This window comes from Prionailurus bengalensis, chromosome A2 (genome assembly GCF_016509475.1).
Source record: "Prionailurus bengalensis isolate Pbe53 chromosome A2, Fcat_Pben_1.1_paternal_pri, whole genome shotgun sequence".
Lineage (NCBI taxonomy): Eukaryota > Metazoa > Chordata > Mammalia > Carnivora > Felidae > Prionailurus > Prionailurus bengalensis.
Genome location: NC_057348.1, coordinates 4,107,248 through 4,121,971, shown reverse-complemented (window position 1 = coordinate 4,121,971; position 14,724 = coordinate 4,107,248). Strand labels below are relative to the sequence as shown.

Genomic DNA, 14,724 nt, shown 5'->3' with positions numbered 1-14,724 from the left:
GAGACCCTGCCGAGTTACCTACAGCATGTTCTTGAAGCTGCTCAGGAAGGTCTTTCATTTCTCCCTCGACTAGCTCTCTGCTATCGGACAGGGACTCTGGGAGGTTATCCGCATCATCGTCTTCTACGCCATCTGCAACGCTTCCATTATCGATTTCTGCTTCATCCAACACGCTGATGTCCATCATGTCGATGTCCTGCAAGTTCTCCAAACTTGTTTCAACGTCCTCCTGTGACAAAACAAAATATAACCATCACATGACTGCCATGGGTCAATCCACCAAGTTGATTCACTAACAACGCTGCACATACCTGTCCATCCCCAGAGTTTTCCTCCAGTCCATTGTCTTCCACACCCTCTTCTTCTGGTTTACGTCCTGGAGACAGAATCATTTACACCATGAGATCAGTGACATCTATATTCCAGAAGCAGTAACTTTTACAGGCCCTAAGCATTACAGAAGTAGACACCAACACCATGGCACTTCCCAACTTAGGGATGGTAAGACCATTTGGGACTGGACAGCCTGCTCCTACCCGAGGCAGAAGAGTTGTGTTCTCAACAAGTGGCTGTGCAAGTGTGAGGAGCTAGAAATGAGTGCATAGGAAGGTCGGGGCAGATCAGACCTGTTTTAAGGCCTGGCCTCCGTGTCGAGTGGCTGTGGTTGTGGGAAAAGAGTATTTCACACAGTGTGCTGCTTTTTAGTTAAGAAAGAGCAAGCGTATTTTCCTACAGAAACTAACACAAAACAACATAAATAAGCAACAAGGAAAAACCATTCATAATTTTACCACCTGGAGTTATTAGTCCCTGTGTTATCATATACTTACATACACAGACATCCTCTCCTATCTTGTTACCTACATATGCGTAAGATGCTTACAAAAATGGCACTGTACGGTCATTCTGTGATCTTGTCACTTAATATCTTATGAATGTATTTCCATGTTCTTTAACAGCATCATCTAGAGATACCACCATTGATCTAATTAATACATACAGGTACAAATTCAAGAAAAAGCTTACAAAGATGAACATCCTGGCAGTTTTTTTAAACGTTGATTTATTTTAGAGAGAGAGAGAAAGAGCACATGCGTGAATGGGGGAGGGGCAGAGAGAGGAGGAGACACAGAATTGGAAGCAGGCTCCAGGCTCTGAGCTGTCAGCACAGAGCCTGACACGAGGTTCAAACTCACGAACTGTGAGACCATGACCTGAACTGAAGTCGGACACGAAATCGACCAAGCAACCCAAGAACCTCCTGGCAATTCTTTTTGCACATAGGCAATTACCATTCTAGAACGTATTTCTAGAAAGGGCATTCCCAAGACAAAGGGTATTTTTAAGGCTTTTATTAAAAAAGAAAAAAAGATCCTACCTATTATCAAGATAGGTCACTCCAATTCACACAGCTCCATCAACTATGAATGAAATTGCCAATCTTCCCAAATCTTTGGTAAAATCAGGTGTTAATTTTTACCTTCGTCAATGCACTAGGCAAAAAAAGGAATACTGTCTTCACCACAATTTATCTTAGGTTGCATTTTTTGTTCAGGAGGCTGGACTCACCCCTTAACTCTTCTCACTCAACCTCTTAATGTTTCTTATGAATAGACTGCTACATTCACAACCTGTTCTGAAGACAACGGTTCATAATGGCCAGCAAGTGGCACTTTCATCTAAATAGTAATTATGTGGCCAATGCCTTAATTTTTATACAAATTATCAGATGAATAAAAACAATAGAAAAAATGCAAATGATACTAGAAACGACAGATCTAAAGAGAAAAGGGAAATCATTAGCCATGGTAGTAATGAAAACTATAGGGCAGAAGTGGAATTTTTGGTCTGAGAACAGGCTTGCTAAAATTAAACCCTTTTCGTCACGAAGAATGAAATCCCAGGTACGAAGTACACGAAGTACGCTGTGGAGGACGAGTCTCAACAGCAGTGAGCAATGCAGTGAGCTCATATGCTTTGGAGCTACAGCTCCTGGTCACGGAGGCAGAGCTCAGCTTCTGGAAGGATGCAGCAAGGGTTGCTGATCAGCTACCTTTACTCAGTCACAAATCCTCAGAAAAACTTACTTCCTTCAAGACCTTTTTCCCAAAATGAAGATCAGTTTCTTAAAGCCAGTAGCTCTTTTTCCGTCACATAAGGGAAACAAACGTTAACTTGCTTACATTTAAGGATTTATCTGGTGAGTGTGCAAGATGCATTAACATTTAGGGCAAAGGGTGGGGGAGGGCGGGGGCGGCAAAAACACAAACCTAATCATGGATACCGTAATTGAGTTTTCTAAAAAAACCCTCAGGGGTAAGAATTTCCTTATAACATCTGTTCCCTGATTTTTCCATATTCTAATTTCATTCAGCAACATCAGGAAATCTGAAAAGTTTTTTAGGAATACCTCATAGAGCGTGTGGCACCTGGGTAGCTCTTTGGGTTAAGCATCAGACTTGTCTCAGGTCATGATCTCAATGTTTTTGAGTTCGAGCCCTATGTCAGGCTCTGTGCTGACAGCTCGGTGCCTGGAGCCTGATTCGGATTCTGTGTCTCCCTCTCTCTCTGCCCCTCCCCTCCCCCACCCACACTCTGTCTCTCAAAAATAAACATTAACCCCCCCCCCCCAAGAACATGACACTAACAGCACCATTCAATACATTATGTGCAAATAGTCTTTAGGGGCTGGCGGGGAACACCGTTAGCGTTTTATAATATCTCCATGGCAAAATATGCCTTAAGCTTTAAAAAAATGTCTGGAACTCAACCCAGTGCTCTTTATATATAAATATACCAAGAAGATGCACTAGCAGCATGTCCATGGATTATATTTGATAAAGCTGGTATCATTCTAGAATATATATCTCGTACATCCTAGTTACTAGGAAAAATCTAAGTAGGTCACCGTGAACTTGCAACCCTTTACTGATCTCTCCCTTCCACAAGAGGCAGCAGGTTTCCCACAAGCAAAATCAGTTTTCCACGTTCACAGTCACCTTTGCTCCAGAGCAGCAGCACGGGCACACTGCAGCCCAGACTCCTCACAGGGGAGCTCTCTCAAATAAGAAATCAGCAGAGGGGCGCCTGGGTGGCTCAGTTGGTTAAGCGTCCGACTTCAGCTCAGGTCATGATCTCACGGTTTGTGGGTTCGAGCCCCACATTGAGCTCTGTGCTGACAGCTTGGAGCCTGGAGCCTGCTTCGGATTCTGTGTCTCCCTCTCTCTCTGCCCCTCCCCCACTCATGCTCTGTCTCTCTCTCAAAAATAAATGAACATTTAAAAAAAAAAAAAAGAAATCAGCAGAGAGGTCAAGAGGAATATGTACGTGGTTTGCTTTTTGTTTTTTAATATTTATTTGAGGGGTGCCTGGGTGGCGCAGTGGGTTAAGCGTCTGACTTCAGCCAGGTCGCGATCTCACGGTCCGTGAGTTCGAGCCCCGCCTCAGGCTCTGGGCTGATGGCTCAGAGCCTGGGGCCTGTTACCGATTCTGTGTCTCCCTCTCTCTCTGCCCCTCCCCCGTTCATGCTCTGTCTCTCTCTGTCCCAAAAATAAATAAACATTGAATATTTATTTGAGAGAGAGACAGAGAGAGAGACAGAATCGGAAGCCAGGTCAAGGCTCTGAGCTGTCAGCACAGGGCCCGAGATGGGGGCCTGACACAGGGGTCGAACTCACGAACCATGAGATCGTGATCTGAGCCGAAGCTGCAAGTTTAACCAACTGAGCCACCCAGGCGCTTCAAGAGAACGTGTGCTCGGAAGAACAGGCTTCAGTACAAAAAGCATAACGCTGGTCGGGAAGCTTACTGAGAGCAACTACTTGGGAAAAGCCACTCTTCTAAAGAGAAGACAGGTATTTAAGTCGATCCAAAATGGATAAAAATGAAAACTACAGCTCTCTAGAATAAGTCAAAGTGCCATCTTTATGTCAAGAGAAAAGGAGGCCCCTCAAATCCTTCCTCCGGAGTAAACAGCTCCTAACTACAAGGTATTGCTCTACTCACTCTGCTCTGGCATCGGTAACCTGTAGAGCAGGAACCTGTCCCTTGCCCTCTTGCCTGGGATGCCATCTCCTCTTCCTCCCCTGAGCTTCTTTCTGCCTCAGGACTCACCAGTTAACTGCCTCCTCCGACTCTGCCAGGGTCCCCCCAAAGCACGAGTGGCCAGATGCATGCGGGCAGGTCATTATTTTTAAAACGTATCTGATTAGGGGTGCCCGGGTGGTTCATTTTTCCTGAGCTTGAGCCTTGCGCCAGGATCTCTGCTGTCAGCACAGAGCCTGCTTCGCTCTCCCTCTGTCTCGGCCCCTCCCCTGCTCGTTCTCTTAAGTAAATAACTTAAAAAAGATAAAATAAAATGTATTCTCTTACACAAACATTTATGCAATCATATGCTCAAACACAGTCACACTCCTCACTGTCATTTTTACTTCACAAATAAAAGATTCAGCCTCGTTTTCTTGCACTACATGTTAATCCACCTCCATCTTTTATTTTGTACTGTGGATATTCCTTAGGTTAGGGACTCCCACGCAAAGAGGCTTTATTAAAAAAATTTTTTTTCACATTTATTTATTTTTGAGAGAGACACAGCACAAGCAGAGGAGGGGCAGAGAGAGGGAGACACAGAATCCGAAGCAGGCTCCAGGCTCCGAGCTGTCAGCACAGAACCCGATGCGGGGCTCGAACTCACAAACTGTGAGATCACGACCTGAGCCGAAGTTGGCTGCTTAACCAACTGAGCCACCCAGGCGCGCCCGAAAAGATTCATTAAATCATTTCCAAAAACTGCCCAACTCCGCACATCCTTGCTAACATGGAATATTAGAACGGTATAAAATTTTGCCAGGGTGAGAGGCCAAAATGAGAACTCTATTTTTTTCTTTGCTCCTTCAATTACCCGCAAAAGAATCTTTTTTCATTATACAGGCCAATGTTTTTTCTTTGATCCATGAACCACTTGTTCATAATCTCTACTTTGTCAACTGGACTGTGAATTTTCCTTATTGAAAAAAATTTTAGTGTTCATTCATTTTTGAGAGAGAGAGAGAGAGAGAGAGAGAGCGCGCGCACGAATGGGGGCGGGGGGGGGGCAGAGAGAGACGGAGACACAGAATCCGAAACAGGTTCCAGGCTACAAGTTGTCAACACAGAGCCCGACACTGGGCTCAAACTCATGAGCTATGAGAGCATGACTTGAGCCAAAGTCAGACACTTAACCAAATGAGACCCCAGGTACTTATTTTCCTTATTCTATAATACTTGCTCTCAATCTGTTGCATCTGAGTTATTTACGTCGTCTTTTGCTGAGAGGATTAAACCTTTCGTGCAGCTAAGTTTATTAGCCTTCTTGTCTGTCGGTTTTAGTGTCATTTCAGGTCTTCACCAGGGTAACTTTCAAAGTACCATCCTAGCCAGAATTTTCTATTTGGCCTGGAAGGAGGAAGAACAGATCCTTTCCCACCATGAGATAGACAGCCAGCTGTTCCAGCATCATCTACTGAAAAACCCTCAGTGCCATTTTTAAGAGGAACAAATCCTCAAACTTCCCAGTTTCTGATATCCTATTAAAATTAGAGCAGCTCTACATCACTGGTTTTCCATTATTTTATTTTATTTTTTTAAATATTTGTTTATTTCTTTTGATGGAGAGAAAAGCAAGATTGTACATGCACAGGGGAGGGGCAGAGAGGAGGGAGGGAGGGAGGGAGAATATCCCAAGCAGGCTCCACGCCGTCAGCACAGAGCCCGACGTGGAGCTCAAACCGTGAACTGTGAGATCATGACCTGAGCTGAGATCACCAGGTGCCCCACAACTTAGTTATTCTTATACATTTTCTTTTTAGATCACTTTAGGAATAACTGACAACTTTCTAATATGAAATCATCACATCTAGAAAAATGTTCTCAAAATTAGTCATGTCACAGGTTTTGAATATTGCTATTAGCTTTGCTATTTAAGGACACTAAACATACTACCTTTTACACCCACCTTGTCTTTGACTTACAAGTATTTCTGCCACCTCCAAAATCCAAGAGAATAAACAATTTTAACTAGCTAGCAAGTTCAGTTGGTACACTGTTCCCGTTAGCCAGAACTTTATTTTTTCACATTTCTGAAGCTGTCACTGGCTAATTTGATTGCAGTATTTCATTTCATGAGGCACATTCAGTCCAACAGACCTTACAAACCCAGCACTGGCCCACGAGGAATGGACATCACAGTAGCAGGGTACCGCTCTCCACAAAAAAGAACATGGGTGCCTGGAAGAAATGGCTGATTCCCAAGGTACAGCAGGAAAGTACTAGAGGAATACCCTCTTGTGCCAGAAAATAAGAAAGTGGTCAAAGAGTGACATGGACATGTCAAAAGACACGTAAGTCAGACTGGAGGGCTCTCACTGGAACAATCTGAACATCAAAATAATCATCATAAGGTTTAACAGCTTACTGAACAAAGTAAGAATCTCTAAATTCACACTGATAAATAAAGGAGAAGAGCAAGCCATCCCTTATGGCAGAAAACAGACGGATAAATGTAGATAGAATAATACATTTAAAAACTCACCAATGGGTAACCTAATGGATGCCAAAAGTAATGGAGAATGAACAAGATATGAACAAAAGTCTCCAAGTATCCTTCTCATAGATACGGTTACAAAGAGTAAGATAGTAACTTTCCAGTGGAGAAAAGGGAGGAACACCACTTTAAGTCAGTTACTCAAATGGACAGCATGTACCTCCAGAGAGGATACACCTAGAAGAGCAACACTTCTGTTGGTACTGCTGACCAAAGTGTATAATTTGAACCTAATGAGGAAAAGAAACATGAATGAATAAACAAACCCCAATTAAAAAAACAAACAAACTAACCTTTGTAATAAACGATCTGTACTCTTCAAAAATGGCAGTATCAAGAATACAATAGAAATCTTAAAAACTGTTACAGACGGGCACCTGGGGAGGGGGCTCAGTCGGTTGAATGTCCAACTTCAGTTCAGGTCATGATCTCACAGCTCATGAGCTGGAGCCTGGTGTCGGTGTCGGGCTCTGTGCTCACCGCACAGTGCATGGAGCCTGGTTCGAGCTCTGTGTCTTTCTTTTTCTCTCCCTCCCTCCTCCCCTCCCACCGAAATAAACATTAAAAAAAAAAAACAAAAAAACCCAAAAAACAAAAAAAAAAAAACCCAACCCATTACAGATAAAAGGAAACCAAAGAGACATGGCAACTGAATGCAATGCATGACCCTGGCCTTTTCTTCCTTTTGAGCCGTGAAGAGCCTAACGTCTAAATAAGGTCTGAGCTTAGACAACTTTATCGATGTTAACGTCTTGATTTTGATGACTACGGTTACGTAATACCCTTGCTTTTAGGCAATACTGGAGTATGTAGGGCAAAAGGGCACATGCCAGCAAATCATCCTCAAATAATTCGGGAACAAAACAAAACATACATACATATGTATACATACACACAAAGGCTGGGAGGAGAATAAAAAAAGGTAGTAAAATCCTAACATCTGGGGAATCTGGACAAAGGATACACAAAAAATGCTGTCTTACATCTTTTCTCTAATATTAACTTGTGTCAAACAAACAAATCAGCAGCACAGGATCAGGTATTGGCTAAAAAGCAAACGTATCAGTTTTGCTTTTTCCAGTTAAATTTACTTTTCTGACAATTATTTTAAAACATTCTGCTTAGGGGTGCCTGGGTGGCTCAGCTGATTAAACTCTTGTTTTGGCTCAGGTCATGATCTCAGGGTCAGGAGACAGAGCCCCGCTGACAACTTGGAGCCTGCTTGGGATTCTCGCTCTCCCTCTCTCTGCCCCTCCCTCCCTCACACACATGCACTTGATCACAAAAGAAATGAACATTAAAAAAAAAAAACTCTACCTAACAGATTACTGGTATGACCCTACACTAGACAAGTGCTGAGATTACCTCAGACATATGTTCTAGGATTCTGATTAAAATAACCAACATGCAGATTTTAAACCATGGGGTTTATCCACCAATCGGGCCAGAAAAAAGAACTTTATTTTCATTAAAATCTTGCTGAAGTGGCGGCCCCTGGCTGGCTCAGTCAGGTATGTGTCCTACTCTTGATGTCAGCTCAGGTCGTGATCTCGAGGTGGTGGGATGGGGCCCTGCATCGGGCATGCACTGACAGCATGAAGCCTGCTTGGGATTCTGTTTCCCTTTTCCTCTGCCCCCTACCCCACTTACGCATGCCTGCCGAGTGTGCAAGTTCTCTCTCAAAATACATATTAAAAAAAAATCTTGCTAAAATGCAATAAAGTTGTTGAACATAATTCAGTAGAACTTACATACTTGCCCTATCAAACATCAAAATGTACTGTAGAGCTCCAGAATAGAATGAATTATGCCAACCAAAGAACCTGGTGCAAGAGTTTGTACTGAATGGTTCTGTTTTACACGAAGTCCTAGAAGAGGCAAAAGTAATCGACCGTGTAAGTAATCACAACAAATGTTTTTTAGGGAGGGTGTGAGGAGGCTCAAGGGAATGTGACTGGGAAAGGACAAGGAATTGGATAACACTGTTCCATATACTTGGATCCCTACCTACCTCACACCATACGCAAAAGTAAATTCCAAATGAATTAAGCACCCAAATTAAAAAATAAATAAACGTTACTCTACAATACAGAATATTTTTTACAGTTTTAAAGGAAAGGAAGGCCTTTTAAAACACAACATAAAATCTAGAAACCATATAGAATGGGTAGGTTGACAGTGCAGCCTGTGTTAAAAATTAAAACGTTGGGGCGCCTGGGTGGCGCAGTCGGTTAAGCGTCCGACTTCAGCCAGGTCACGATCTCGCGGTCCGTGAGTTCGAGCCCCGCGTCAGGCTCTGGGCTGATGGCTCGGAGCCTGGAGCCTGTTTCCGATTCTGTGTCTCCCTCTCTCTCTGCCCCTCCCCCGTTCATACTCTGTCTCTCTCTGTCCCAAAAATAAAATAAAAACGTTGAAAAAAAAAAAATTAAAAAAAAAAAAAAAATTAAAACGTTAACAACCTGAGGTGCCTGGGTGGCTCAGACAGTTTAGTGCCCAACTGTTGGTATCATGATCTCATAGCTCTTGGGTGAGCCCTGCGTTGGGCTCTGTGCTGACAGTGCAGATTGGGATTCTCTCTCTCTTCTCTGTCCCTCGCAAAATAAATAAATAAAACTAAAAAAAAAAAAATGTAAATAAAACAACCTAAACATCACGAACAAGTTTAAATTTTAAAATAGGAAAAAACAATTGCAATGTTTTTATACAGAGAGAGTCCTCAAAAGTCAGTAAAACAAACTCAGCAGAAAAGTGGGCAAAGGGCATGAAATGAAAAGGCAATTAAGAAAATACAGATGGCCAATTACCAGAAGCTGTTTAATCTATGTAAAGAAATACAAATGAAAACCACCTGTGGAGAAATGCAGATAAATATGATACCTCTCTTCTACCTAAGAGACATTTAAAAAAAATACATACTATTCAACACTGAGGAAGAATTTAAATAGACACTCCCCCTCCCTGTGGTTGGTAGGGATATTAAACAGTATAGCCTGTTGAAGAGCCATTTGTCAGTAGCTTTTTTTTTTTTAATGCTTATTATTTGAGAAAGAGAAAAAGAGAGACAGACACAGACAGCAAGCAGGGGAGGGGCAGAGAGAGAGGGAGACACAGAATCCGAAGCAGGCTCCGGGCTCTGAACTGCCAACATAGAGCTTGACACAGGGCTTGAACCCACAGACCGCGAGATCATGATCTCAGCTGAAGTCGGCCGCTTAACCGACTGAGCCACCCAGGGGCCCCCATTTGTCAGTAGCTATTTTAAAATAAAAGGCACATATCTTAACCCCCCAATTCTTCTTCTATTAAAAGTTACCAAAAAAGATATTCCCTTAAATACACAAAGATATTTCTGATTCATGGCAGCAAAGATCACTGAAAATACCAAGTAAAAACTGGAAAAAAAAATCTCAACAGTCTAGTAATAAACTGATGAGCTAAGTTGTGGAATGTTGATATGAAACATTACTATTAAGCTATTTAAGAAATCAGGTCTTTTTACCTGTAATCACCAGAATGCCCGTAAAATGGTAAGTGAAAGAAGCAACCCACAAAATATTTTGTAAATTACGACCTATTTTCTGGTTTTTCACCCCCCTAAGTTTATTTTTGAAAGGAGAGAGAACACTAGTTCTCTCGCAGTAGAGAGCGAGAGACACAGAACCTGAAGCAGGCTCCAGGCTCTGAGCTGCCAGCACAGAGCCTGACGTGGGGCTTAAACCCACAAGCTGGGATATCACGACCTAAGCCAAAGTTGGACGTTTAACTGACTGAGCCACCCAGGTGTCCCAGACCTATTTTCTTAAAGAGAAAAATATATTTGTACAGCTGTATACGTGTCTTTGTGCATTTTTTTAAAGACTGCATATACACAGGAAAGTCCAGGAAAGTATTCCCAACCTTCTAATAACTGGGAAAAAAGGAACTTCTACATTTTACTTAATACATGTCTGTGTTTAAAAAACAAAAACTGGGGCGCCTGGGTGGCTCAGTCGGTTAGGCATCCGACTTTGGCTCAGGTCATGATCTCACGGTTCCTGAGTTCAAGCCCCGCATCCGGCTCTGTGCTGACAGCTCAAAGCCTGGAGCCTGCTTTGGATTCTGTGTCTCCCTCTCTCTCTGCCCCTTCCCCACTCAAGCTCTGTCTCTCTCCATCTCTCAAAACTGAATAAATGTTAAAAAAAAAAAAAAAAAAAAAAAAGGTTAAAAAACATCAAAAACAAAATGCCCACTTAGAATACTTTACTTCCTTTCTTTCTTTCTTCTTTTTCCAATCAAAAAGAAAAAGAGATCCAACAGGCTCTATTTCCCTCCAGGGTGACCATCTTTCTGTGATTTTCCAGTACTCTTTGCCCTGGCAAAGACATTTACTTGGACAAAGCCAAAAATGCACAATGTACTATAGACCACAGAAGTGACTTCATTCCAAAGTCAAGTCACCTGGCTGCTTTTCTCCAAGAGCTCACACCACACAGTGGGACTGACATTGGTCTTAGACATTTCAAACCCAATTCTTCACCACTGGCCAGACAATATAAAGATTTCGTTTTGTTTTTGGGCTTGAGCAACAAAGCCACCAATTATCAACAGAACTTTCAGAACAGTTCAAATGATCAGTTTTAGTGGATTCTTTCTTAAAAGAGTAGCTGAATGTTACTGAATTAAATTACTGAGTGAATACTGAAGAAAAAGAAAGACAAGGAAGATAGAGCCCTTGCCCTCCACAATCTCAACACTGACAAGGTGACATAAGCATTAAAGCAAAGTATAAGGAGGCAGGTCATCGCACTGTAGAAGAGCTAAGGAGGGAAGAGCTGTTGCCGATGGGATCACAGTTGTCTGTTGATGGACAAAGACTTGAATGCAGACAGAGGGGGAAAAAGGGGAGGTGCAACACGTAAATTCAGGCAAAGAGGTTCAAGAAAGGAAACATGTCTGGGGCCTGACTAAAGCCCAGGATGTAGTAGAGGAAGGTGGTAGGGGTGAAGAAAGAAATAGAGATTTGGGTGAGATAGTGAAGATCATTAATGCCACGTGCAATGTGGCATTTCTGCAGTAGGCAATTTTGAAAGCAATGCTGTAAGAGTGATGAGCCTTGTTTTGGTCAGGTGGTACTTAAAAAAGAAGTTATGTTTTGCAAGTCAGAGAAATAGGAGACCCAAGCAGTCCTAAATACTCTCTATGTAAAGAAGAAGGTTAAGAGTCTGGACAAACAAGAGCTGCTGAGAAACCTACAGAGTAAAATGAACAAATACGTAAATACCCTTCCCGCTCTGAGTTCCTAAATACTAGAGAAACAAAATATACTAGAAGAATCTTACTGGAAACGCAAAGCTTCATTCCAGGCCCTCTGGAGTCACAGGGCAGTCCACAGGCCCCAAACACAGCCAAGTAAGCAGGCAGGCACATTAGCAGAGAAAGTAATTGTGAAGAGAGCTCCTAAAGTTAGCAGTGCTTATAAGATTCTCAATACCTTTGCTGGATCTCTTTGACGTCTTCTTGTTTCCCTCAGAGGTAATTTCAATTTCATCAGGATTACCCCCTTCATCTTCAATTGCCTAAAGGGAAGGTTAAAAAGAAAAAGTTAACCAAAAAAGGCAACATGCAGACTTGACTTTCATGGAGACTTCAGGAAAGGGCTGCCCCCCAACTCCTCTGTGGTCTAGCTCTATGTTGGAACAATGACTCTGGAGTCAGACTCTACCAGTCCTTAGCTGTATGGATTAAGGCACGTTTACTCACTCTGAATAGTTCACTCTGGAACGTGAGGCTAATAAAAGTATTCACCCTAGAAGGTCATCCCGACAACTCTATCATCTGTGTAAATCAAGCGCTCGACAATCAGCTGTTTTAACACTATCATCACCACAACCTAGTTTATTCTATTCCTGGACCAAGAGGAACTCGAAAAGGGAAAAGCACTCTCTTCCATTTCCTACGACTTCACCCGGCAATGTGCTATTGACCCTCTGTGACCCCCTCTCCATGCCGTGCCTACACTTAGCACTGTCTGGACAGACTACGTACTAACGCTCACGGGCTGAGATCATAGCGTGTGCGGCACAAGACTGGACTGAGACGTATTACCTCATCAGGTCACCCACACCTATGACTGACTCCAAAGGTCTCGCTCTTAACCGCTAGGGGACCCACCTGAAAGGATACAGAATTATCAGGCTCTCCTGGCAAGCCGGACCTCCCATCCTGAGAGCCTGTCCTTCACTTGAACAGCCCACACCCACAATATGGGCACAATATGCCCAGCACCGAGGAGGCACTCGGCAAACTGGTACTGGGCAGGTCGCTGATGACCTCCACGGACGCTGGGCTGTGCTTTCCGGCTTTGCCGAGAACCCTGTCTCTCGGTGCTATACTCTCCTGTGAGCACGAGTTCTATTTAAACCCGCTGCAAACGCTGTGTTTCATTTGTCGGTGGTTTCAGGCATTCCAGGTTGGAAGGAGTTTTCCAGCGTGGAAGGCTGAACTTGAAATGGGTCTTAGGAGCTTCCCCATCTAGTCCATACCAGGAGCAAAGAAAGTCTCTCCCTTCTCTCCGAAGCCAGAGCAAGGAGGAAGAAGTGGAAGTTCCGCGCTGGGACCCAGGAAAGCACAACCAGAAGTCCCCCGTGTTCTTCCTGGCCACAGAGGATTCTGGAATCCCGCAGGGGGAACAGAGAACTGCCCCCGGACAGAAGGCGTACCGTTCTGCCCCTCTGTACACCTCCCCGGGGTGCCGTGTTTACGGGACCATCTCTAGGGGCACTGTGGGCTCTGAGTCATCCTTACAGAGCTCGGCGAACTACACTCTTTGTGCTCCCTCCGCCTCTTCCTCATTTCCTTCCTGGAAAAATGACTGGAGAAGGGACACTAGGTGGTAAAAACAGAGAAGAAAAGGAGGAGCAGTAGTTCCAGACTCGCTGGGGCAGGGGAGCGGACGAACACAAACGCGGATGGCGTTTCTGCACGATCACCGCATCCCTGAGAAAACGAAGGGGCAGAGGAGGAAGCAAAGACGGCTCAGGGAGGACGGTGCGGGAGGGTCCCCGAAGTCCCACACCCACCGGTCTCAGCCACCAACGTGACAGGAAGGCTCAACGCCATCCTATCAGCCTTGCAGCCCGTCTGGGGTGAAAAAAGGATAGAGGCCCCGATTTGCCCCTGCCGACGGGGGGCCCCGGCGGCTAAGCAAGCCGACCCCAACTCCCCAGGTGCCAACCCTCGGCCCGCGGGCACTTCGGCCAAGGTACACGTCTCGGCTGACGGGCTCCGCCGAGTCTTGAACAAAGGAGGTCGGTATCCATGGCGAGAGAAACACCAGCTCCGGCGAGAAAGGCCCAGCCGACTCTGAGCTAATCGACTGCTGGTTCTCAAGTCCGAGCTTCCTCGTTCGGAAAATAGGAACCCCCCCCCCTCCCGCTTCCTCTGAACGGTGGTCAGTAACAAACAGAGCCGTGACACCCGACTGTCTGGGAGCCAGGAGTGGGGACAGAGTCACAAATCACGTCGCCTGCAGGGGCCGCCGGCCGGGGAGGCCCCGATTCCCCGGGAGACGGCCCCGGATAATGCCGGGCGGACGGGAAAAGGCAAAGAGGCCAAGCGCCAACGCGCGGGAAGGGGAACCGAAGGGCCCAGACGTGTAGCTCACGCGTGCTTTCCGCGCCGGCCCCTCGGGGCTCCTCACGGTGGGGGTCGCGACAGTCCCGCCTCTGCAAACAAGCCGCACCGGGCGGGGGCGGGGGCGGGGGCGGGGGCGGGCGGGGGGGCAGAGTGAGCTGGGCCCACCGCCGCCCCTTCTCGTGCCACAGGCACCGTGCCAAGCCCGGTTCGCGCGACCTCGGCTGAGCCGACCGCGAGGGCGCCACCGTCCCTTCCGTCCGGGGACACACAGGCTCGGGGAGCGTCCGCGGGCTTCCACGCCCGCGACCGGGCCGCGGAGCCCGGCGTCCAGACGCCCGGACGGGAGCCCCCACGCTGCCCGCGTCCGGGTGAAGGCCTGACGCGGTCTCCGCGCTCCTCCGGCCACCGTCTCTACCTACGGCCCCGGCCGCCACAGTAAACGCTGCCCTCCCTCCCCCGGGATTTTCTGGACCTGCGGCGGGCAAGCCCATAAACCGCTTTTTGCCTTTTTTTTTTTTTTTTTTCCCCAA

General features: G+C 45.5%; 1 protein-coding gene across 2 annotated transcripts in view; it reads right to left on the bottom strand.

Moving 5' to 3' along the window:
* SAFB (scaffold attachment factor B) overlaps positions 1-14,724 on the bottom strand; it is a 37,206-nt gene that overhangs the window by 21,526 nt on the left and 956 nt on the right. For both annotated transcript variants that reach the window (XM_043586303.1, XM_043586302.1), the window contains exons 2-4: positions 12,051-12,135; positions 312-376; positions 23-229 (exon numbers count right to left, since the gene is read on the bottom strand). In XM_043586303.1, coding sequence (XP_043442238.1) covers positions 23-229; positions 312-376; positions 12,051-12,135 — 357 coding nt within the window. The remainder of the gene's footprint in view (positions 1-22; positions 230-311; positions 377-12,050; positions 12,136-14,724) is intronic.